This window comes from Canis aureus, chromosome 25 (genome assembly GCF_053574225.1).
Source record: "Canis aureus isolate CA01 chromosome 25, VMU_Caureus_v.1.0, whole genome shotgun sequence".
NCBI classification, from domain to species: domain Eukaryota; kingdom Metazoa; phylum Chordata; class Mammalia; order Carnivora; family Canidae; genus Canis; species Canis aureus.
The window spans coordinates 15,860,610-15,886,936 of record NC_135635.1 but is presented as its reverse complement, the minus strand read 5'-3'; the positions used below and the strand labels follow the sequence as shown (position 1 = coordinate 15,886,936).

The following is a 26,327-nucleotide window of genomic DNA, read 5'->3' as shown; positions in this document are numbered from 1 at the left end:
CTTCCCTATGAAGTGAAAGCAACTTTGGACAAGTCACTTAACCTGTTTGAGCTTTACTCTCCTTATCTATAATATGAATACTTCACAGTGTGAAGGAAGATCAAATGAGATATTAGATGAGACGACTATGAAAATTAGAACTTCTCATACTGATAATAGTTAGAATCATTAGAATTCAAGACACAAAGGAGTTGAAGCGCAAATGCCATAATGAACGCTCTGGTTCTGACAACTGCAAGCCTAGGGTTGCTGTTTGGGGATGCACAGGTGGCACAAAGTCATTCCTGTATGAGCATGTCCTGCGCCACAGCCCTGGATAACTCTACCCTCTAATCAACTCACTTCTTAGCATCTAGCAGTTGTCTCTTTCTTATTCTCCTACTCTTAACCGCAGTGTCTTTACCGTCTGTTAAGTTTACCTTAGATATTGCTTGAGAATTCAGAGAGGAAAAGCAAAAATATATATAGCAGCATTTTATTGATTTATTCAATATATTTATAAGGACTTCATCTCTCCCTGATTTTGTTAGTACTGAACTTTGTATCCAAAACTATCAGCATATATTAAAAGTTATACCCCATCTCATAGTTAAGAAGGCCTAACTAGTAAGACTAAATCAAGTTTGTGGTAAACTAAGTTTTCATCTTTATTTGTTTCCTGTTTTCTTCTATTCAATTAGAAACAAAGAGAGGAGTGATTCATTCAATACACAAAAATCTCAGCAAACAAAAACCCACACAAAACCAAAACCAAACCAAATCAGGCAAAGCACTCCATATATGAAGGCAGACTAAATTGCATAATATGTCACAATGAGTTTTTTAAAATAAAAACTGGGCATCAGTAAAATTTTCTATATCCTTAATCTTTTCTTTGAATGTTCTTCTCACCTTATTCCTCCGTAGAAACATGGCTCTTGTCTAAGGACATGGGTTCTGCTGCGCCCCTCTCATGTGGTGGCTGATATGTTCCCCACAGTCCTTGTTTCACTAGCCTGGAGGTGGGGCAGTCATACAATCCTCTCACTCCCCATTGTCACTTTGGCTCCATTCCCCCTTTATCGACCTCTCCCAGCCCTAAAGCTGAAGTCAGCAAGTCACATCCCCATTATTACCTATTGTTAATCATCTATTGATTACTAAATCACTCCCTTTAAAGTCTTCATTATTTTCATTTCCTGGTTCACTAATACTTTTTAACAATGTTTTGGTCTAATTTCTAGCAGTGTATATGTTTCTCCCCAACTTGTGGCCCCTAGGTTCTTTGAATTCCCCTCCTGCAATGATGTTCTTTACTTACTGAAATCACTACCATGTACATAGATTTTTGTCATCATTAGCTGCAAACTTGCCACAACCCCAATGTCATGCATTCCTCTCACTGATCAAAATCTCATATCTTTCTAGCTCAGACCCTCTGATACCCCAACTCTGACAACCTTTCCAACTTACCAGGACTCTAATCTATGACTGTACCACCATTTCATAGTCCCTACTTCCCTGATATCATTTCCCTCTCATTATCCAGTTTTAATTCCATGGCTAATTAGTAGAGTCACTCTCAGGCACATCTCCAATGCCTGTTTTCTCGGCCTTCTTAGTTGCAGGACAAAACTGCAGCTCTGGATGAATTCAAGCCTCCATCATCTCTACACCTGTACACATGCAAGGGATTGCAATTAGAGAAAAACACAAAATAATTCTCACTGCTCCACTTTAAATTCATGACCACATTCCTCATGTAAACCCTAATGTAGCACAGCAATTTCTTCTCCCTCTCAATCTCCTAGATTTTCAAGAAGACTATATCACACCTTCTACCTTCCTACAAACCTCCATCACCTTCTTCCTCATTCTAAGTCTCAATTAATGACCTAACTTTCCGTTTCACTTGGAAAAATTGAAGCAAAGAGCAGACCTTCCACAGGCACCATCTCGTCAACCCTCTTAGCAACATCTGTAACCCATATATTTTGCCTTAAATACAGTCCCTCCACTTACATAGTAAATCCCATTTTCTTTCATGTCACCTTCCAGAATATTCCCTCTGATTCTTGCATTATTAATCCTCCCTCCGTTGGATCACTACTATCAGCATAAAAGCACACTGTTGTTTCTCCTATCTTAAAGGGAACTTCATCTCTCTGTACTACTGTTTCTCTGACATATTTATAACAAAACTCCTTGAAAGAGTTGAGGACAATCTGTTTACTGTCCAATGTATTTCCTTCTATTCTATTTAAACATACTCTAATTACTTTACACGTGCTCAACTCCATCACAACCACTCTTGAAAATATGAACAGTGTCTTCTCCACATTGCTAAACTCACAGGGAAATTCCCACCCTTACTAGAGTAAGGGTATACTTGATACAAGTATATCCCAGCCAACTTTACTAGAGTCACTTAACAGTTAATCTCTGCTGTTTATTTACATACAATTTCACTTGGCTCCCAAGTTATACCCTCCTGGATTTTCTCCTAGTTTACTAGTCTCTATTTCTCAGTCTACTATGCTATTCCTGATGTCTGCAAACAGTGTATTGAAATCACTTGTTTGCATATCAGTCTTCCATTCCTCAACCCTTTTGCTAGATTGTGGTCTTTATAATGGCAGAGACTAAGTATTATTCATCTTTTCATGAATTTCATAATAACATATACTGGGATTCAGGAAGTTTGTTGGAGTCTGCATTAAAATAATTTACCCTAGGGGCACCTGAGTGGTGCAGTCCATTAAGCATCCAGCTCTAGGTTTTGGCTCAAGTCCTGCTCTTATGGTCTTGAGATCCAGCCCCATGTCGGGGTTCTGCACTGAGCATGGAGCCCACTTAGGATTCTCTCTCCCTCTCCCTCTGTCCCTCCCACTCATGCTCACTCTAAGAAAAAAAAAAAACCTTAAAAAAAAATCATATACCCTAATACTCCTGTGAGTAATGAAATCAAACGTCTCAAGAATGATTCGTATTATAAAAGAGGGCCTAATCAATTTATAATTAGTGTTTGTAAAGAGGAGATGATATTTATCAGTACCAGAAAACAAACTCTCCAAGTTTGAATTTATTTTATAAAGTTCTGTCTCTGACCTTGGTTCAAAGGGCCATCCAATTTCAGAAAAGAAGTTGCTATATTTATTGAATACATATGTTTCATGAAATGGCTTATTTAACTAACACCTGCACAGCATGTTTCATGAAATTTTAATTCAAAGAGATGGATCTTAGGTCCTCTCACAGCTTTAGGCAAGTGTGGCTTCTTGATATCCTAGCTAGGTATATATCTTTTAAACTCTTCCTTTGTGTAACATCTTGCTTTCCACTCCTTACAATGCCCTAGAATGGATAATTGCAATTTTTGCTATCTTTGGAGAGGAATTTAATTTTTAAAAATCTCAAAAAATTAAAAAAATTTTTTAAAAAATCTCTTAAAACTATATACTTCAGTATTTTTACATAATTCTTTCATATTTATTATGTGATGATTTTAAAAATTACTTTTCTAGGCAACCATAGCTAATTGTAAATTCATGAGCACCTGTAAGTCAGTGATTTCTTACCATGAACATTTTCCCGCTTCTGTTCAATTGGCACTGCCATTAGGTTTCCTAATTATTTTTTTAGTAGGTACTTAGAATCCTCTATCACAGCAGCTAACCTATATAATTTCTCATCCTCAACAAATTGTTTTGCCACTTATTATTCACCTCTTCTCTGCACCATTCATGGATGCAAGAAAATTGGTCCTAATACTCATCCTGGGAGTATAGCATCATTAACCTCTTTCTAGTATGGGCAATTTATCTCACTACCTGATGCTGCAGGTAGGAGCAAAGTGAAGTGGAGAGATGACCAATCAGTCAAAAGCACCACCTGATGCTTATTATGTACCTACACAGTGATAGAAATTAGGAATGCATAAAAGTTGGCTACACAATCTTGTTCTCTGAGAACTTAGCAATGAGTTTGGCAAATAGCTAGAGCTCAATATTAAGACAATAAATAATTGCTAGATTGTAACTATGTCTTTAAAAAAGAATAATAGCTTATAATTGGGCAGAAATAGTAGACTCTAGATACATTTTTCCTTAAACATCTTATAGAAGAAAAAGAGGTGCCATTCCAGATGTGGAAAGCAATATAAGCAAAAGCACAGAGGCAGAGAGGTGAGGTCTACAGGAGGATAGTAAAAAGACCAAGCACTCCTCTCATGGGCAATCATAAAATATCCATTTGGATAGAAATGATGAGGTCACCAAATTTGTTTATTGAATTTCTTAAACCAACAAACATAGGCTGAGTTCCTACAGTACTTTGTCTAGGTGTCAAGAGCAGTACTGATGTGAATTTGGCAGATTTTCTGCCTAAAAAAGCAGCACAGAGCTATATATTTGGAGAATATGGAATAAAAAATGCTTGAGTGGTAGCTTGGTGGCATCAGATTGTAATTGTTTGAAAGGCACTTTAAAAAGATTTAGACTACACCTGTAATGACTGAAGTGTCACAATGCTTTTTTAAGGGATCTTAGATTCTTCCTTTACAAGTTCCCTCAGGCTTTTGTTCTTGGTTGTTGTTTGCTATTTCCCAATTTTTATCATGCCTTCATTATTATATTAGTTTCTAAATAGATATCTTTTTCTTTAGTCTATCCTATAAACTGTTGCAAAATTAATTTTCCTAAAACACAGCTCTTTTATCCAAGGGACTCTTCCATGGCAAATATTTTTAGGAGGACAGACCTTGAACATCCCGGCCATGATTTCAAGACCTCCTTTTTACTTTGATTCCTGCTGACTTCCTCTTCTTCCTTTACTCCTCTACTGAACTCTGTTTACTGATCAAGTTAACTTACCTGCTATTAGCATGGAAACATTTCCTATTCTATGTCTTTTTACATAAAATGTTTTCATCTGGGATGCACACCTTCTTCCAGTTGCCATTCATGTGAATTCTTAGTTTCTTTTAGCCTCTATGTAATGGCCTTTCTCCATGCTGGAAATAATTTTTCTGTTCTCAGAATTCCACATTCTCCATCACAGTTTGCACTTGCAATTCCTTTTATTGAAGTCAGTCTTATATGTTTTATCTTTGCATAATGTTAAATGTTTTTCCAACTCCCTTGGATTTGCAGAATAGATGGAGTGTGCATAATACTTGATGATACCCATTAGTAAATATCTACTGAATAAAACTACTGAATGAATGAACAATCAATTAAGATAAACTAGAAGATTGTTAGTAATGAAGAAACAACACAGCTGCTGCCTGGCCATTTGGCTGCTGGCAGGTTGATGGGGTCAAATGTCCAGGCACTTGAAAAGGAAGGCGAGAACTTGGAAAATGTGCCAGTTTCCAGCAGTGCTGTTAACTTCGGGACCAATCAAAATGTTATGAAGTTATAGAGACAAATAAAGCTTAAAGGGGAAGATGTTTGTTCTATCTGAGCCAAGTCAAAGGGAGTCCTAACAGTAGACTGGAGTGAGCACAGCCTAATAAGGTGATGAAATGAAGCCTTCAGGTTAAATTCATTGTGTGTGTGTGTGTGTGTGTGTGTGTGTGTGTGTGGTTTGACTTTACTACATTTCAATGACAAGTTAGGATTTGAGTCTGATTTATGATAATGTACCCTTGATCTCTGTGTTCAAGTGGGCTGCATAATGAATTTAGCAATTTCTTCCTCTTTCCATATAAAGGTAATTTCTAATATGATGAAATAATTAATGTAGATGAGGGGTTTTGAGAACTAAGTATAATCAAGTTTTCTGCAAGGAATTCATCTAAAGGCCAAAGAGATTAAAATCATGACTCTAGTCATTCACAATAACCACTTATAATTTTAGATTTCTGAGTAGAATGAGCAGGAAGATGCTCTCATTTTTCAATCTCCAAACTATCTGTCCTCAGCAGACTTTGTAACCAACATCTTTGATTGCAGAAAACTATATCCTCTTGGCTTTCATGCTTAAAATGTGAAGCCATTAATCTGGATAAATTTGAATTCTAACTTTTGCCAGCTGCATGACTTCAGGCAAATTCTTAAATCTCTCTGGGCTTGAGTTAACTCACAAGTAATGGGAATAATTAATAATACTTACTTCATGCAGGTTGGCAGAGGATTAGCAGGAAGGGTGCCTGGCATAGTGGCTAAATTGCAAGTGCTCAAATATAATTCTTTCTTTCTTCCTTCCCTAGCCACTCATATAAAAAAGGAAATTCAAAGAGGCAGATGAAATTATATCAAAGTTCTAACAAAACTTTGAATTTGTATTCTACTTTTTTCTTTTAGAAAATATGAGATATGTATAATTCAATCTTCATGTTTTAAGTTTGAGAGAGAAACTTATGTCCTCATGTAGGGTACACTTATTAATTAAAACAGTTGAATAATTCTGAGTGCAGGCTGACTGAGGTGCATAGCTGCTGCTAATATTTAAGAAATGTTTTGCAAATTAATTGAACATTTTTACCCTAAAATTTCTAAGTGTCTTTAAGGCTTTATTAAATATCATATTTAACTACAGTTGCCAGTGATGATAGCAGTGATAATCAAATAGCCACATGAGATCATTTTAAACAGTTCTTCTTATATTTTAAAAAGTGGCACATGGGATAATTATTTCATAGTTAAATATCCATAATAAATTTAAGTGAACATATAATTATGTGGCATTAAATTATAAAAATTAAAAATGATGCTAAATGACACAGCTCAGAAATCTAAATGTGAGGCATATATTGGTTATAAGTTAAATAGCACAGAAAAGTATAACGTAGAAAAAACACCTCTATCTCTCTTCCTTATTCTTGAGTTCCTTATTCCCAAAGTAACAATTATTTTTATTTATCTCTCTGGAATATATTTCAGAAAGAAATAGCTTTATTTATTGACACAATCCTTTTCTATTTCACAAAAGATATACTGAATATTCTTTCAATCCTAGTAGCAAACATGACCCATGCCCAGTTTTTCAATTTTATTTCTAAACCTACAAAGGTATGTCATGTCAGAAAGTGTAGAAGCTCCTTAGATTTAGAGAGGTAGAAAAGTAAGATTAGGAAGTCAATTAGTTAGCAGGAAACCAACTTATCCTCCCAAACTACTGATTTTACTCTGCCCTAGGGTAAAACCAGTTGCTATTTTTAGGAACCAGAGAAAAACTGCTACCATCATGTAGTCATTCATTTTAAGGACTGATGACCATCTTAAGTAGAAAAAAAAAAACAAAAAACATTTTTCTTTTCCAGTTTAACACAATTGGAAATACACTATAGCAAATTATTTTCATCTAAGCAGTCTTTTGCTGATTTTTCCAAGCGGAGTTAAAATGTATCTCCACAAAGAGGTCTCACTTTTCCCTCCTTTTATGTACATTCTTTAGTATGTTCATGATATTCACCAAAACTCTTGGAGAGCTTATCACATTCTGCCCAATGTAAGAGTTTGGTCTATGGGAGTTCAAACAACATTTTCCAGTGGTTCTATGTTGACCGTGTAGTTGCGAAACAATTGAAGATTAAACATTAGTCTCTGTTACTCAATTTTGATAGTGAAGTTCTAGATGATTTCATGCCAGACATTGCAAATGGCTGTTTTCCCCATATTTATTGGTTGAATTAAACTAAATTGAAAGACTGCAAGTAGCAACTATCAAACAATGATATTTCAAGGGAAAGAGTTAATAAATAATAGTCTTGTTATATGATTTTATTGAGACCTCAAATTCTACTAAACTCCTTTCATGGTACTGCTCCCTGTTTAGCTCCTTTGTTCTCAGTTTTTCTCATCCTTACTTACTCTGCCCTTATATACTTTATTCATTTGCCTGTTTTCTACGTTTTTCTCATTTCTCCTGTTTGTCTTTTCTTCTCTACCACCTCATTCTTTTCTCTTACAAAATCTCTCTCTCTCTCTCTCTCTCTCACACACACACACACACACACACACACACACACACATGCCCAGCTTTGTGTATCTGATCTTTCCTTACCGGGATGAAGATGTAGGCTCAGTAGTTTGTCTTTGCACACGTGCATGTTTAATTAAATGCTCTTTTAAAGCAGTTTGGACTTCTGCTGGGATATCAGGGGAAGTGTGGCTGATTTTTATAGCAGGTTCAATAGCTTTTAGAGCTGGCTTTTCATTTTCTTTAACTTCTTTTTTCTCTTCAGTCTCTAAAACTTCAGTAGGAGCAGTTGAAATGCTCTGAGGAAGGGTATTGATGTTGGAAGTCAATGGTTTGCTTTTCCAGCAAGGCCAGCACAACTTCCAGAAGACAAAAAGTGAGACAACCAACAAGGCGAGGCCACAGAAGCTGACAACCACTGCCAACAAGCTGACCGAAATATCTGGAAAAAAATGACAATGCAAAGAAATTTTAATTCATTGATAGTGTAGAGATAAGACAGCAGCAATGGTGAGATAATTTACATTAGCTTTCTGATTTAGAGTCTTAAAATTTACTTTTAAGATGTCTTTGTAGGGAGGAAAGATTAATAATTACCTCTGGAAATTCTCAACGGAGATATATGAAAATTTCTAATTGTAACAGAAAAAGCACATTGCACTACAAGGGGTCCAAGAGTTTGCAAAATGAAGGGTGGGCAGCCTGCACCCTGCCTTTAAGATATGAAGCTTAAGAAACTTGGAAAATGCACACAAGGAAAGGCTTCTGTTGGCTTCATCTTTTCACTCTTGAAGCAGGCAATACTGTTCAATATTTGTATAAACCACTTTCTGTAGCCCAAATGAGGACAACTTGTTACTAACAGAGAATGGGTATACTAGTAACTAGATTTTTAAATCCTCTAGGTCCCTTCTGATAACCTTGCATCTTCCTATTTTATAAAGTCCAAAATTAATGATGTGTCACCTAAGTAACTCTAAAATATCCTTTAAAATAATCACAAAATTAATATATGCTCATTATGCAAAGTGCTTTAAATAAATATAGTTAGAAAAAGTTAGTAAGATTAAGTAAATAAGTGAATGAGAGAGAAGAAACAAATCTGTGCAAAATTCCAAACGATTTATGTAGACACTCTGCTCTCAAAGAGCTGGAGCACAGCTCCCCAGGTCTTTTTTTTTTTTTTTTTTTTTTTTTTTTTATGATAGTCACTCAGAGAGAGAGAGAGAGAGAGAGGCAGAGACACAGGCAGAGGGAGAAGCAGGCTCCATGCACCGGGAGCCCGACGTGGGATTCGATCCTGGCTCTCCAGGATCGTGCCCTGGGCCAAAAGCAGGCGCCAAACCGCTGCACCACCCAGGGATCCCAGCTCCCCAGTTCTTAAGTGTGGGTTGCACATAGTGACTTCCTTGAGAAGAGAGAGAGAAAAAAAAAGGTAACTTTACAGTGGAGAGACCTCACCAGGTGATCAAGGTGAACATCGACAATAATGAATCATGTTGATAGTATGCAGCCCTGATACCTGATGAAAACAGCACTCTTCCTCTGTGGTCTTCTTCCCCAAACCCATAACCTTAGTCTAGTCATTAGAAATATACAAGACAAATTCCAGTAGGAGGGCATTCTATAAAATATCTGACCAATACTGTTCAAAATTGCCAAGGTTGTCAAATAAAAAGCTTGAGGAACTATCAGAGCCAAGAGATTAGAGAGGCATGACAACTAAATAGATGGAGTCCTGGAATAGAAAAAGGATATTAGGTGAAAACTAAGGAGACATAAATAAAATATAGACTTTAACAATGTATCAATACTGGTTCATTAATTATAAGAAATGTCTCATATTAATCTAAAATGTTAATAATAGGAAAAACTGGGTGTGGGGTATATGGGAACTCTGTACTATTTTACCCTATTTTTTTTAATTTTATTTTATTTATTTATGATAGTCACACAGAGAGAGAGAGAGAGAGGCAGAGACACAGGCAGAGGGAGAAGCAGGCTCCATGCACCGGGAGCCCGACGTGGGATTCGATCCCGGGTCTCCAGGATCGCGCCCTGGGCCAAAGGCAGGCGCCAAACCGCTGCGCCACCCAGGGATCCCCTATTTTACCCTATTTTTATGTAAATCTAAAACTGCTCAAATAGTAAAGTCTGTTTTTTAAAAAGCTAATGATCTCCTGCTACCCACTTCCATTTTCAGCCTTCAAAAATAACCAATGTTAGCAATCTGGTATAACGGCACTCTTCAAAACCAAACAGATTTCTTATAAAGGGAAAGTTTCTAGATGTAAATAACCTTGTAATTTTCTTTTACAACTTTGTTTAGACTCAATGTAAAATATGAATTCAATCTTTTATTTGTTTAAAATAAAAATGTTTAAAATAACATGTTATAGACTGAATTGTGTCTGTCCCTTCTTCCAATTTCTTATGTTGAAGTCCTAATGCCCTTAGTGTCCCAGAATGTGACTGTATTTAGAGACAAGACCTTTAAATTAATTATTAAGGCAAATGAGATCACATGACTAGGCACTGTTCCAGTGACTGGTGTCCTTATAAGAAGAGGAGATTAGGACAAAGATACAGAAGACCCTGTGAAGACATAGGGAAAATGTGGCCACCTATAAGCCAAAGGGGAGAGGCCTCAGAAAGAAATCAACTCTCCTGACACCTTGATCTCAGACTTCTGGTTTTTACAACTGTGAAGAAATAAGTTCCTGTTGTTAAAGCCACCACTCCGTGGTACGTTGTTATGAAAGGCCTAGCAAACTAATAAAGAATAAATCTAATTTCCTTTAACCACTACCATAAATCAAGAATTTCCCACTCCTCTCTAGAAGCAACCACTGATCCCAGTTTAGTGTGTATCTGCCCAGTCTAAGCACTAATAAAGATATTTATTTAAAAAACATAAAATTAAAAAAAACATAAAATTATTTAATACACTTTTTAAAAAACATAGTTTACTGCGTATTTCTTCAATTTGCTTTTTTTAATCGATCATCCTTGAGGTCTAACTTCACCTCACATAGCATTCCATAATACTTCCTCATGATGGATATTTATATTACGCCCAGTGTTTTGCTATTACAACATAGCCACAGTGAAAATCCTTGCACCCTTCTTCTTGTGCATATCTCTGATATTTCTGAGTGTTTCTCTAAGGTAAATATCTAAAAATAGAATTGCAAAGTCTTAGGATATACCTATAGTTATGTTACTAGATATTTCCAAAAGAATCCCAGAGTGACTATAACTTTTACCAGTTTACCAGTTCCTACAGTCTCAGAGAAATGATGATGTAGTTTAATTTTCACTGATACGATCAGGAAATGATACCTTGCTTTAATTTACATTTTCCTGATTGGTAAGATAAAACAGTTCTGTTTAAACTCCTAATTTGTAACTAATGGGAACCTATTCAGAAACTGAAATAATTCCAAGTTTTTAATGCTACTTAATTATAAGAATAAAAGTTAATTTGACATGCTGTTATACATAGATATTAATGTTTTCCCTCATTTTCCAGTTGCTTATTAAAGCAACCATTCAATATATTTCCCATTTATATTCCATTGATGAGGAATGTGTGATATTTTATATTTTGTAGTTTATTTTTACTTTTTAATTTTTCATTAGCCCCATAACTTGAGGAAAAAAGAAAAACATATAAAATTAATGTGCTTCCTGATTATCAACTATGGCTTTACAAGGAGGAATAAATACAATTATGGATTCATAATCTTTATGTACTTTTGGCTCCATTTACATTATATTTTTCTGGATATTTTAACTCAATCAACTTCTACAATCTACTAACTTCTACCCAGTTGGAGCGAAAAGCCAAGATACAAGGAAACTGCAGTACGATGTGGGGTAGGGGAAAGGATTAAAGTTTTCAGTCCATAACTGAAAATGCCTCCACTCTTACTTGTAGGCATTAGAGAACTTATACTCTACTTATAAAAATTTGAGGACATTCTTTTATGCCACTGTTCCTGTGATGGGCTTTGGCATTCACAAAATTTTTCTCATCTTAGGAAAAAGTCTGTGGAAATCTCTTACCCTAATTCCATTTTCCTTACTGCTGACAAGTTTCTTTCTAAAGTCAGTGTCTGGTTCTACCATTTAGGGGACCATAACATATTTTACCCAAATTAAGTTACTTGTGAACACTAAAAGTTGTGCTATCAATAATGCCAGGGTAGCAGGAAGAAACCAAGTCATGTTCTGGCAACTGAGATGTATGGTCACCTTACCTCTCTAAGCCTAACATCCTTCTAGGTCACCTCTTAATCATCTGGGAGAAATCCAAATTTTGTAAGGCATTCCTCAGCATCTTTGTGATTTGACCACTTGGTATTGCTCAGTTTTATTCTTCTGCCACTTTCCCACCTATACTCCCTCCCCTGACCACACATTACTGTTTTATGATTTTGTTCAGGCTGTTTCATGTAGCTCCAATGCATTTTCTTCTCCTACTCGGCTGCCTGGCAGATTTGTATTCAACAATGAGATCCAATAGGGTAGGTACCTCTTTCTTGACACTCTCTGTCTGTTCTATTCCTAAGGGCTTTGAAAGCACATCCACTACTGTAACATAATTGATGGCTTAATCCTTTACCTCAAACACTGGGACATGATGTGTTTCAAAAATTATTATTTTCTTTTGGTTATTAGAAAGGCAACATGGCACACATTATCTGGGATAACATCCAGTACCCAACCACATCAATAGATCTACAATGGACTGTATGAAATTGTCACCCTGAGTGGGATCACTGAAGACTGTTAAGTAGCTTAATGCCAATTCAGGTAAGGTGTTGGTGCCAAAATGCTACAATTGACAAAATAATTTTCACTTTTCAGGGTTTTGAGGTTTTATAATCATGGATAAGAGATTGTGGATCTGTATTTATTTTGTTTTTCCAAATGTTCCCATCCTACAAATACTCTCATTCCTTGATCCTTCAGAGAAGCAACCAAATTTATTCATCTATTTTAGTGTCTAGTATTACATAGTCAAAAAATGTTTATGGAGCTACTATATACATATTTTGGGAGTTATCTGACACATGGAACTTAAGTATCTGTGGATTTCAAGGTGGATGGATGAAAAAAATTGAGTAATTTGGAAGGAATATGCAGAAATCCTCATACCAGGAAAACAGTATAATATAGCTTATACTGTAGCACTGTTTAACAGGTCTGGGTTCAAATGTCAATTCTACCACTGTGACTTTGGGCAAGTTGGTTAAGTTTTAAGAGTTTCAGAAAAATAGGGCTATTTATATCTATTTCATAGGATGTTGTGAGGTTTAAGTAAATATACATAAAATATTTAGCATGGTAATTTGCATAGTAAGTTAAGTGATGGGTTACTATCAACTATATTTTCCTTAAACAAAAATAGGGAGTGATGCCTACGTGGCTCAGCAGTTGTGCGCATCTGCCTTTGGCTCAGGGTGTGATTCGGAGTAACAGGATCGAGTCCTGCATCGGGTTCCCTGCATGGAGTCTGCTTCTCCCTCTGTCTATGTCTCTGCCTCTTTCTTTCTGTATCTCTCATGAATAAATAAATAAAATATTTTTTTAAAAAAGTACTGAGGGAAAAAGAAGTATGGTTATAGATTCAGTATGGATTGAATGGTGATTCATAAATTACTGAGACTCATCTGATGAGATCTGGTACTTAAAAGGGATCAATTTGTTTAAAATGAACACTATTATTTCTAAGTAAATACTAATGTTTCAGGAAGCTAACCAATAACATCCCATTTTTCTACCCATATGTGCTCAGAACAACTGAGAGACAGACACAGCATTCAAACATGCAGCAGTTGAAATACCAGCAGCTATCAGCTTAGGTCTATCAGAAAGTGGACTTGCTAATACGCCTCCTTAAATTTAATTAGGCTTGTCCATACAGTCACAAGCCTGGCTGGATCACCACATGTATTCCCCATGAAGACTGGACTCTGTAAAATTTACTACATGGAGGAGTAGAGAATATTTGTTTCCTGAGGCTTTGAAGCTTACACCTCAAGGAAGGGGGAAATAGGTAACTCATTTCTCAGAAACAGGGGTGGGCCAAGATTCCATGAATATTCTTATCTTGTAGCTCCTTTCATCAAAAAACATAGAACAAAGGGAAAAGTTATTTGTTCTCAACAGCAAAAAGTGAAATAAGTTGGATAATTAGAATTTTATGCTGAAAAAATTAAACTAAAGTTATAAAAATAAGCTTAGTGTATTTTATATATTTTTACATTGCCTGCTATTGTAATTATAAGTAATCATTACAAGTATTAAAAAGCAAAACAAACTGTTAAATACTTAGGTCTTTATAATTTTTTTCAACAAAATTTGGCAAAATAAAAAAAATCTGACTATCAAAAGATTAAGGAAGGAACTGGGAGAATTTATAAAGTCATCAAAGTATTGTAAATGATTTTTTTATGATCATGATTCAACAGTTAACTATGGCATGAAAAACAGTGTGAGTCTGGGCTTAGTTCAAAGAAAAATAAGTCTCAGTCTTGACCTTAAGTCAAGAAGCACATTTCTCTCCAGCTATGGAAAAGAATGGAAGTCAGACTAGAAGAGGAAAAACTAGTTAACAGATTATGATAGTCACCCATAGGATTATGGTGGTTCTGAATGAGGTTTACTGAAATGGGGGAAAGAGTAGGTTTGGAGATCACTGGGAAGTTAAAGTTCTAGTTAAGGAGCTTCTCTTGAAGGACAAGAATGTGAGTTAGTGGGAGACAAACAGGATGATGAAGTCAAGAAGACTGTGATTTCAGCTTTGTTCATTATTGAATTTGAAGTACTTGTAGTCATGCAAGTAGAAATTTTGAGGAAGCTATTGGTCATACATGACTGCAACTAAAGATAAAATTAAAGAACTTCCTTAAATAGTGGAATATGGATCCACGAAAGAGAACATAAAGGCTGGATAGAAACCTGAGTACATCGTACATCAGTATTTAAAGAAAAGGAACTTAAAGGATCAAAGGATCAAAGAGCCTGCATGCATAGAAAACTAAGAAATAGCAGAGAAGAATGGAAAAAATCAGGTCAATGGGTTTTTATAGAGTTTGAAGAAAAATATTTTAAGAAGTGAACAACCATGTAAAAAAGCGAAGATAAAGTAAGTTCATTTAGAAAAAGTAACTACTAATATTAAGAAGTAGGTCTTTGGTGAATTCAATGAGATGAGTGAAGCAGAGGCTATATCTGGTTAAATAAGTGAATAGGAGTGAGGAAGTAGATTCTATGGGAATAGATTATTGCTTCAGGAAATTGGATGTAGAAAGGAGAGAGAAAGTGAAAACTCTACAGTAGCACATGGAGTTGAGGGAGGTGTTTTACTAGGACGTGCAATACTGAAGCATGTTTTAAAAATTAAGGGAAGGAATCCATAGACAGAGTACATAGAAAGTTAAGCAGAACAAATAATTAATGGGAAGTCTAAAAGGGGTGACAATGGATAGATGGGCTCTGGAACAAAGGACTACCTCATTTTTCCCTTTACAAGTAAAAGAGGATGGTTCTGGAATCAAGTAAGTTTATAGGTCTTTGGGCAGAAAGTCAAGTGACTTCTTGTCTGTCTAAAATTTTCAATGTCTCTGGATAGTTAGTTAAAAAGAATCCATTATGCATTTGTCTTATTATGTCTTGGTAAGACTAAGAATTAATGAAATTTAAAAGTATTAGATTAGGTGTCAAGATAATCAGGTTTAAAATTGCTCAAACTCTGGTTTGATTACATATATAAGCATAACCATTGCTTTACCAGTGTCCATCTAATTATCTGTCTGACATCTCTGACTCCCTTTTGCTATAAAGATCTTACTTTTATTGCGTCTTAATATCTCAAAATAAGGTTACCTAGTTCTGAAAAACTGAGAAAGACAACCCTCTTAGAAAACACAGTAAGTAAAAAAAAATGCTAATTCTTTATAAACTTTCAGTAAAGCAAAACTTTGCTAAAGTCTGTAAAAGCAGACCATAACACTTGCATTCACTGACGCTTGTAAAGTGTTATATCTAATTGTCAACTGCCTATTCAGATGCAAATGTCACACCGAAAAGCACAGACCAATAGGCATGCTCTCAATTTCCATCACCATTGCCTTAATTGATATTCTTATCTGTGTTTCTGTATCATTTTATTTAATTTTAAAATTCTAGTTCTTTAGTTTTCAAAATGTACAAAGGTGATTTCTTGTAATTAATCAAAAATTATAATTTAGTTGATATTCCAAGCCTTTTCTTTGGTTGCTTCCCATTATTGCCAGAACAAATTTATTGTATCATTCTATAGAGAAAGAGGGGGAATAAAACTCAAATTAGCAATTCTTATTCAAAGAAAGTTGAGGAAAACTGCATCTAAGATGAAAATGTGGAATTATCCTTGAAGTTAAACTATTTATGCTATTACATGGTATTACAGTTGACCCTTAAACAATGAGGGGATTAGGGGCACCAAGTCCCAGTTGAAAATCTCCATATAACTTTTGACTCCCTAAGAATTTAACTATTTTTATTTAATTTAGTTTTAGTTTAAAAATATTTTATTTATTTATATGAGAGAGTATGTGTGCACAAATGGGTGGAGGGGCAGAGGGAGAGAGACAAGCAGACTCCCCGTGCAGGGCTCTATTCCAGGACCCTGAGATCATGCTCTGAGCCAAAGTCAGACACTTAGCCAAATGAGCCATCCAGGCGTCTCTGTTTTTTTTAAGTAGGCTCTGATGCATGGCCTACACTCAGGATCCTGAGATCAAGATCGGAGCTGAGATCAAGAGTCAGAGGCCTAGCTGCCTGAGCCACGCAGGCACCCCAAAAACTTAACTATTAATAGCCTACCATTGACCAGAAGCCTTGCCAATAGCATAAATGCTGGATTAACACGTATTTTGTATATGTATTACACACTGTATTTTTATAATACAGTAATCTAGAGAAAATACAATGTTATTAAGTCATAAAGAGAAAATACATTTAGAGTACTTACTGTACTATAAAAACCCACATGTAAGTGAATCTGCACAGTTGAATCCCATGTTGTTCAAGGGTCAATTCTTAATATAATAGGGCATAATTGTGATTTCTCTAACAGAGGGACAAAATAACAATGACTTACACAAGGGAGAAGCTTATTTCTCTCTTGTGTAATTAACTGGCCCAGTATAAACAGGCCAAGGCAATACACATCAGCTCCAAGGAGTCTACAATCCTGATTTCTTCTCTATTTTTGTCTTGCTATTCAGGTTTTTTTCTCCTTAAAGTCCAAGATGGCAAGTTACCATGCCCCGGTTACAGGCTGATTGGTGATAGAACAACAAGGGAAAGGGAAGGTGAGCGTATGTCCTTTGATTTTAAGGGCACAGCCTTGAAGTAGTAAACATCACTGCCGCTAACATTCTGAAGGGCAGATTTAGTCACATGGCTGCACCAAACCAAAAAGAAAGCTCAGAAAAGTTGTCATTTTTAAACTAAAAAAAGTTTTTAAAACCCATTTTAATGCTCCCATATCCTTAAACTAAAAATAAAGGATCCTGATGCTGGTAAATAAAAAGGGAAAACGAATACTAGGAAACCAGCAGTTTTTTTTTTCATCTATAAATCCAATACGTAATCAACATACCATCCTTGCAAAAATGCCTCTTATATTTTCCATTTTAATTGCATTGACTTTTGCCTTTTTCTTGAATTTCACCAACTGATAAACAATGTTAGGTTAATACTATACATGATTATAAAATGCAAATTTGAAACATTTTGATTTTCTGAAATCAGAATATATTTTAGTATCAATGGCTTGTTACAATCACTAAAAGCCAGGAAATAAGTGTGCATAACTTATTCTTAGCATGTGCTAAAGCAAAAGCATCAGCATCAAAAGTCCTAGAAAGCCAAGTCTAAGTGGCTTGAAGGAAAACATCAGAGGAAATAGTGAAGCCTAGCCCTAAACCTCACAAGCCAAACTTTTAATGAGGATAGGTGGAGAAAGCAGTGAGTCTAGTGAGTTTGCCAACACTGCTAACATTGCACATAACTATACAGGTAGCTTAGAGCACACCACCAATGGCCTCTATATCTTTAATTATTTTAAGGAGAAAAATGCACTTTTAATACCCTTGACAGCATTCTTGATGTCACAGAGCCCAAAAATAAGTGGAAAACAACGGTATCACTAATTCTGAATCAAAAAGTCATGTAGGAGAATCACACTCAACTTTAATTTAAAATAATTTTAGGCAATTTGTCTTTTATATTTCCTTTTTATGTTTTTACAAAAGATTTTTAAAATTTATGTCAGTTTTAAAAGAAGTCTTTTCATTAGTGTGAAAAAAATTTTATGTGAAAAAAGGACATCAAGACACAATTTAATTAACTACATTCTTTTTCCTTTTTGGTATCATATAAAATAATGGTGCTTCTTATAATCAAAAGCATCTTAGATTCAGTCAAATATGGTATCAAATATGGTATTAAATATAATATAGAAGTACCCAAACTTATAAAAAAATCTTCACACATGTTCTTAATCATCTATGTGATTGTCTATTCTACATTTACAATAACTTGAACTATGCACAGTGTTTAATTAATGGCACGAGTACATTTTAATGTCTGGCACAGTGGCTTTCACCTAAGTGTTCAATAAATATTTGTTGGATAAAAGCATAATGCTAAAACCACCTCTTGGACACAGTAACAATTTATACTAACCAATTAGAAATGATAATATACTTCTTGATATTGCTTTGTCCATTATTCCTACAAATCTATGACTACTGAAACAGAACTAAAAAGGAATAATAAAGACTGTAAACAGTAGTCCTCGTTGTATGATTAAAATAATTCCGCAGTATGAACAAATTGACAATTACAAGTAAGTTTTTTTTAAATTGACTGTAACGTTGTCTCAATAGAATGTTAAACAGTAGATCTTAACACAGTTCAGAATCCACTGGAAGGAAAAAAAAAAGTTAATATTGGTCCTCCCACCTCCATCATTCTACTGTTCTAGCTCTGAGGCATCAGAGTCCAATTTCATGATTTTATAATCATATATTTATATATACACACAGCTTTATTTTCTGAGAGTCTACCTAAGCTATGTTAATGTCAGCTCTTACAGCTTCAGTGGTCATTTAGGATATTTAATATTATAAGGAAAAAAAGAAAACTACTTTATTATATAATAACAAGAAGCACCTCTTCAGTCAGGGATTCTCTTTCTAAACTTCACCAATGCTGGATATTCCACCAACAGAGAAAATCGATATTGTACAAATTAGAAACCAGGAAAATAATTCACTCACCTTTAATAATAACACTTCCTATTTTTTTTTTTTTAAATAACACTTCCTATTAGGAGGTCTAATTTTCTTTGGCATCATAACAATGTTGATAATGATATATATAGATGATTGATTACTTATGTACCGAAAATATGGTAGGAAAATAAAGCAAAAAAGGTTTTAATGTATTATTTTTCCAATTACAAAGTAATAAAAATAATTTAGCCAACAATTTCCTATCTGTTTTCATTACAGGCATATTTATGGACATACAAAAGAAGCTATATTTATAATTATATAGGTTCTAAGTTGTACATTTCAAACACACTAAAATCTTTTTACATAATTTTACTGTTCAAATAAATCAATTATATTTAGCTAAGAATTCATGAATAAACATTCATGTGCTCTTAATTGCAGATGCATTCATGTACTCAAGAAAAATAAATAAAGAATGTTGTATGTTATACTATATGACAGTATATCTAATAAAAATAAATTTTGGGATCTGGGCCATAATTACACACTAAGAAATCTTATTAATACTGGTGCCTGGGTGACTCATTAGTTAAGCATCTAACTCTTGATTTTGGCTCAGGTCATGATCTCAGGGTTGTGGGATGCAGCCCGGCATCAGGCTATGTGTTCAGCAGGGAGTCTGCTTCTTTCTCCTTTTCCCTCTGCTCCCCCCACTCATGCTCATTCTCTCTCTCTCTCAAATAAATCTTAAAAAATACTTCCCAATATTCCACTAATTATAGCCAATAGTATAATAATAGCTAAGAGCCTATCTTTACAAACATTTGTTCCAGTTCCCTATTGCACCAAGAATGCCCCCAGGAAATCTTCCTACTCCTACTTTTTGTGAACCTATGATAGAATCTAAGGAGCACTGGGTTCTTTTCCTAGTTGCATCATTAACTAGCTGATTTGAGGGAAAGTTGCTAACTTTTCCTGCCTCCATTTTCACCACTGCAAAATGATACTTTCTAGTTCTAAATAGTATGACTAGTAGGCATTGAATAATGATGATTATTTTCCCATGCTATTTTCTACTTTAGCAAACAGACTTTTTTTTTTTTACTACCATCAATTGATATTTTAAATAGATATTCCCACTTTTCTAGAACTTCAATAAAGTCAACACTTGCAAATTTAGCCACTGGATCTTAGAGTTACCTGAATGCACTCTGGGAAAAGTCGGTGGACATCCAAATAGGGTACAGTTGCTTTTTCAGGAGTATGTTGCTCATATTCTAGGTTTTAAATACCTCAAATGCTCTAATTTCTACCATTACATAAACTACATTTTTGTGTGTGCCTATCTACCTAGGATACTGTATTGGATACTGGAGATACAAAGACACAAATATATATATTTTAGTTTCAGAGGGATTTGGGAATTATTAGATAGTACCCATCATTAAAAATAAGGGAAGTTGGAACGCCTGGGTGGCTCAGCGGTTGAGTGTCTGCCTTGGGCTCAGGGTGTGATCCTGGGGTCCTGGAATCTCCCACATCGGGCTCCCTGCAGGAAGCCTGTGTGTCTGCCTCTCTCTGTGTCATTTATGAATAAATAAATAAAATCTTAAAAAAAGATAAGGAAAGCGGGTTCTTGAGGATAAATTCATTAATTCATTTATTCTTTCATTCATTTAACAAATATTTTTTGAGACTACTAGGAGCCACAGATTTTTCTAGGTACTAAGGATAAGACAGTAAACCAACTACTTGCTCTCAAAGAGCTTATATTTTACTGACAATGTACACATCAGGAAGCACACAAGTACATTTTCAAAACAAAGATAATTTTAATTGCCATTAGAGATTCCAATAAACATTTGTGATGTTTATGTTCTGCCAGATTTTTGTGCAAAAGAAATCTTGTAAATATATGCAAGTGCATTCTATTCGGGTTTTTTTTTTTTTTTTTGCATAAAACAAATAACAATGAGGTCTAACTTTTTGAAGAAAATGAGATTTGAATGAAACGGGCAGCTATAGATCTTGTACATATAATCATTTTTGTAAGGATCAGATTTCAGAGATTCACTGCTCATGTAACAAGGAAATATAGATCTTAGTTTGTTTCGAGAAAAAAAAAAAGATTAAAGCAAAGAAGGTCCTGTCAATATTGGCAAATCCTGATATCTCAGAATTAAGAAAAACAGATGTTTGTTCAGACTGGCTTGGCCTTTGAAGGTGGTTGTTCATTTCACTTTGGAGCAAATGAGACCAAATGCAATATGTATTGATGATCATGTAAAAATGACACTAGAAATAGAAGGTGGCCATTCTTCACTGGAATGACATTGTGGAAGACGGAAAAAATCCTCTCATACATCTTTCATATGGGTTTATCTGAATTCACTAAGGTTCAATTACTCTTTCTCAGACCCACAAGTCTTGAGGAAAAATTTCCACTATATTTCTAAATTATAACTTTAAAAAAAGATTTTATTTATTTATTCATGACAGAGAGAGGCAGAGACACAGGCAGAGAGAGAGAGAGAAGCAGGCTCCCTGCAGGGAGCCCGATGTGCAACTCAATCCCAGGACCCTGAGATCATGACCTGAACCAAAGGCAGACACTCAACCACTGAGCCACCCAAGTGCCCTTAAATTATAATTCTTTACACAACCATTAGAATGTGTAAAACTCAGTGGTGTAGTGAGACAAGAATTATAAATTGACTGAGTAGTCATTTGCTTTGTGTCTGTAGAGAAAAATCTATGAAACACCCTTATTCTTTTTAAGCCTTTATCATAGACTTAAATGCTATAATCTCAGAGGAAAATCATGATGTAATTTAAAAATTTTTCTTAGTCATCTCTTTTACTAGTCAAGTAACTTCACAGAAATTCTTTGATAGACCTACATACCCCCACATCTAGGAAATTGAGGAACACATGTATGAATTTAGAAAAATTTGTTTAAACTTTTATTTTAGAATTTTTAGTCCAAAATTAAAAGTATAAAGTGCAAAATTAAAACAATGATGAATGATGGGGCGCCTGGGTGGCTCAGTTGGTTAAGTGTCTTCCTTTTGGCTTCCGTTCAGGTCATGATCCCCGGGTGCTGGGATCCAGGCCCAGATGGGGCACCCTTCTCAGTGGGGAGTCTGCTTCTCCCCCTCCCTGCCACTCCTCCGTTTGTGCTGTCAAATAAGTAAAAAAAAAAAAAAAAAATCTAAAAAAAAAAAAGATGAATGACATGTTTATTTAAAATATTCAAATTAAGGCTAGGTCATTACAATTATGATATGACTGTGCACTGGGTTTGGTTAGTTATGATTTGCGACGTCTCCCTTTTAAGCAATATGCTTTCCTAAAACCTCCTAAGCATTTGGATATAAAGCAGCAATTAAAGACTGACCAGCAATGAATCCCAATGCAGTTCAAAAACTATTATGTATATTAGCCACAGTCTCTCTGAAAAATAACATTTCAGGCAGATATATTGTTTTGTATTTCCACTAAGCATTCTAGTATTAAATCATATTATGCATGAAGATGAATTTAGTGGGTGACATGTCTATGGGGGGGTATCAGTGGTAAAAGAGGACAAAAATTTGATTTTCTAAAAATTGCACATGATGAATTTTCTAGTGTATGAGTAATGTTGACATTAATAATGTCTCTAATAAACTATTAAAAAAAGTAAGCTAACTAGTGTTGGCAGATGCAATCTATGTCTTCACAAATTTTATGAAAACATAGGATTGGTCAACTTGATTGGTAGATCCTTAATGCCAATAACACGGCTGCTGCTTCTGCCACTGCTGTTATAGTAAAGAGGATGGTTTTTATTGGCACCTAAAGAACCAAGAGAATATCTTATTTATATATGTGATTCATCAGGTCTTTAATGTAGAATGTCTTTAAATGGGATTACCAGAATTTCTCTCCCTCTACTCCTATGTGAAGGAATCTAAAAATATACACAATCTGGAAGCCTGCAATTGTCACTGCAACCTTTGAATAACTGACACCATATGGGCAGTGCTGATTAACGTTCAAAGTAAATAACCACTGGAACCATTCAATGTCGATGTCCTTCTATTAATGTGTTTCCCATTAAACAAACAGTGAGTAGAAGGATCACCTATTAGGAGTGTTTTTACTTAGGGACCTAGAATAAAAGGCACAAGTACACGAGTTATAAGAAAATAAGGAACAAAGTGAAGCTGAGTGACTAATTAATACAAAGAGTCAGTAAAATATTATTTGGATCCATTTCACAAATATCTATTGGTGTTGGGAGTCTATTTGTAGATTAAAATATTTTATTTCTAATTGCATAGATTTACAAATGGAATATGTAATCTTACACATCTTTATATCTCATATACAACCTAATAGAAGGTCTTTAGTGGTAGCCACTCAAAATATATTCATATATTCAAATACCCGATTTGGATAGTATATATATATTTCCCTTAACAGGAGAAAAATATCTATGTAATTGTTTTAGACTAGTTTTCCCCCACTTTTTCTTCCCAAGGGAAAGTCCAAAAGGAATGAGGACTACAACTTCTTGTGGTGCTTAGGACAAGCTCAAAACCCTTTCTGCAATTCATACACTGTATTTTACCTTAAATTTATATGGTTGTGTACTTAGAAAGCCTTATAAGCCAGTAATTGGTTTCCAAACTTCACAAATTGTCCTCATCACCAGCCAATCTGAGACCCAGGAAACCACTGCTTGGTGTGAGATCACAGTTGGATCATAGCATCCAAATGACCAAATTACAGGTCTTTAAATTTAAATTCTTTAATTTCTTCCACTATACCCCCTTCTCTGAGTCTTCTGTTTAGCAGGTCTATGCCTAAAGATAGTCCGGAAGACTTTATCCCATAGCGCCACAAAGGACTTTTAAGGTCACACTATTTTGAGTGTTTAGCTCCTGCTCAGCAACCACACACACACACACACACACACACACACACACACACACACGACAGGCATAGACACAAAATTCACCCAGTCCCTTCCACTACCAGTGACTGCATACATTCCGAGGAATTCACACCTACTGAACAAGAGGTAAAGCCTGGTGTTTGTATGTTCTCAACATGTCTAAGTGTTCAGCATGTGGACAGCACCAGTCACGTATCACTCTGCCCCGGGTGCAAGTAGCAGCATCTCAGTTTCTGCCAACTGCAGACAGAAAGAAGCCTCTCTCGGTTCCTGTTGCCATGATCAGAGAATCTGAAAACCCCGAAGATCCTCCATTTAAAAAACTGGCAGGAAAAGCTAACCCACATCTCTCCCCACTCCCACTGCCTCTCCCTTTTCTTTGGTAGTGGTGGTGGGCCGGGGAGATTGGCTAGGGGAGCCCTCGCGGCCGCCTTCCCAGCCTTCCCGGGCTCTCTGCGGTCGTGCTCCCTCCAGGTGAGCGGGCCAGCTGTCACCTGCTGCCCTGGCTCCCCTCCAGCCACGAGGCCCCGCCAAGAGCGCACAATGACAGGGGAGCAACGGGACACAAACACCACCCAGGGCAGGAAAGGCGATCTTGCGGCCGGATGCCGAAAATCCAGAAACCAGCGCTGACCTCCCAAAGCAACAAGTGACCCTCACAAGGGACTCACTCTCGAAAGCACACGCGGCCCGCAACTCTGGAGTCGCTCGTTGGCGGGACCAAGCGCAGCGCTGCACAAGCCACACATTGCGCATGTGGTTAAAACCCTACCCAAGCGCGCGACCCACCAGGAGTTCTGAGGCGGTTGCCCCCATCCGCCGAGAAAACCCGGTCTCCTGGGGTCTCCTGGGGCTTCTTCCCAACCCCGCACCCCCCAGATTTCTGGCGGTCCATGTCCTTCTCCATCCCATCCCATTTCTTAGCAACTTTCCTGAACGGAGAGGGAGGATGCCCGTGCGCTGGGGGTGTCTCTGGAAAGGATTTACAATCTCCTCCTCTTTCTTCCACTTTATGAAACGTGACTCGAGCCTTGGTTTCCGTCCCCCACCCCCCAAAAAACTGGATCGATAAGCTCTGCTGCTGTTTCGCCACCGTTGCCATGAAGCCCTATAAAAATCCTACTTGCTAAGGGGGCTTGGGCGCTGTCAACAGCCCGACAGGTTGCAGCCGCCAGTTACCCCTCCCGGGAACCTTGTCTGCTCCCGCAGTCCCGGGCAGCCCTATTTGCAAGGAAGGGTCTTGGCTTCCGCGCGGGGAGTCCCGGGTCCGGCCGCTTCCCCGGCCAGAGGGGGGCGCGGGGCGCGGGGCGCGGGGCGCGGGGGCGCAGCCGGGCGGGCGGAGACCCGGAGGCGCGTCGCGAGCGGCCCACGGCCGAGGTCTCGGGAGCCGAGCGGACACTCGGAGCCAGGTAGGGAGGCGCCGCGCCCCTCCGAGGCCGCCCCGGTTACCTGTGCTGCTGGCGCCCTGGCTGCCCCTGTCCCGGGGGAAGATGCCCGAGCACTTCTCCCACTCCACCTGGCCCGCGAAGCACAGCTCGGTGACGATGTGCAGCGCCTTCTGGCACAGGCTGCTCACTCCGTCCTCCTTGTGGAAACTCATCTTGTGGCCTCGACGCCCCCGCGGGCCGTCCTCTTGCCCCTTCCCGTCGCCTCGAGGCTGGCTCCTCGGGCGCCCTAAGCCATCGCGCGCCCGCGGGGCGGCGGGCGGGCGGGCAGCGCGGTGCTGCGAGGCGCAGCTCAGGGCCCGCGGGTCGGCCCCATGCGCGCGCGGCTGCGGCGGGAGCGGGGAGCGCGGAGCGGGGAGCGGGGAGCGGGAGCGGGGAGCGGGGAGCGCGGAGCGGGGAGCGGGGAGCGGGGAGCGCGGAGCGGGGAGCGGGGAGCGCGGGGCACCGCGGCGGCGGCGAGGCTCGCGCCAACTCTCCCGCCGCGCCAGGCAGGCGGGGCGAGCAGGGAGGGAGGCCCGGCCCGGAGCGCCAGGGGAGGGCGGGGGCCGGGGGGCGTAAGAATGCCGGGGCCTCGGCTCGCTAGGACGCCCCCCTCCTCTCCCGGCGCCCGGCGGCCGCGCGTCCAATCGCAGCCCCGCGCGGGCCCCGCCGCCCCGCAGCGCCCCCTCCGCGCGCAGCCGGGGCTGGAGTTGGCGCCGGAGGAGGGGCGGCCCCGAGGCCGGGGTGTCGGCGCAGGGC

General features: G+C 37.7%; 1 protein-coding gene across 1 annotated transcript in view; it reads right to left on the bottom strand.

Annotated features, from left to right (window-relative positions):
* The window catches only part of SYT10 (synaptotagmin 10), a 67,181-nt gene extending 41,329 nt beyond the window's left edge, over nucleotides 1-25,852 (bottom strand). Inside the window, exons 1-2 of the mRNA XM_077870495.1 lie at nucleotides 25,594-25,852; nucleotides 7,987-8,344 (exon numbers count right to left, since the gene is read on the bottom strand). Coding sequence (XP_077726621.1) covers nucleotides 7,987-8,344; nucleotides 25,594-25,744 — 509 coding nt within the window. The 5' untranslated portion in view covers nucleotides 25,745-25,852. The remainder of the gene's footprint in view (nucleotides 1-7,986; nucleotides 8,345-25,593) is intronic.
* Nucleotides 25,853-26,327: the final 475 nt, after the last annotated feature.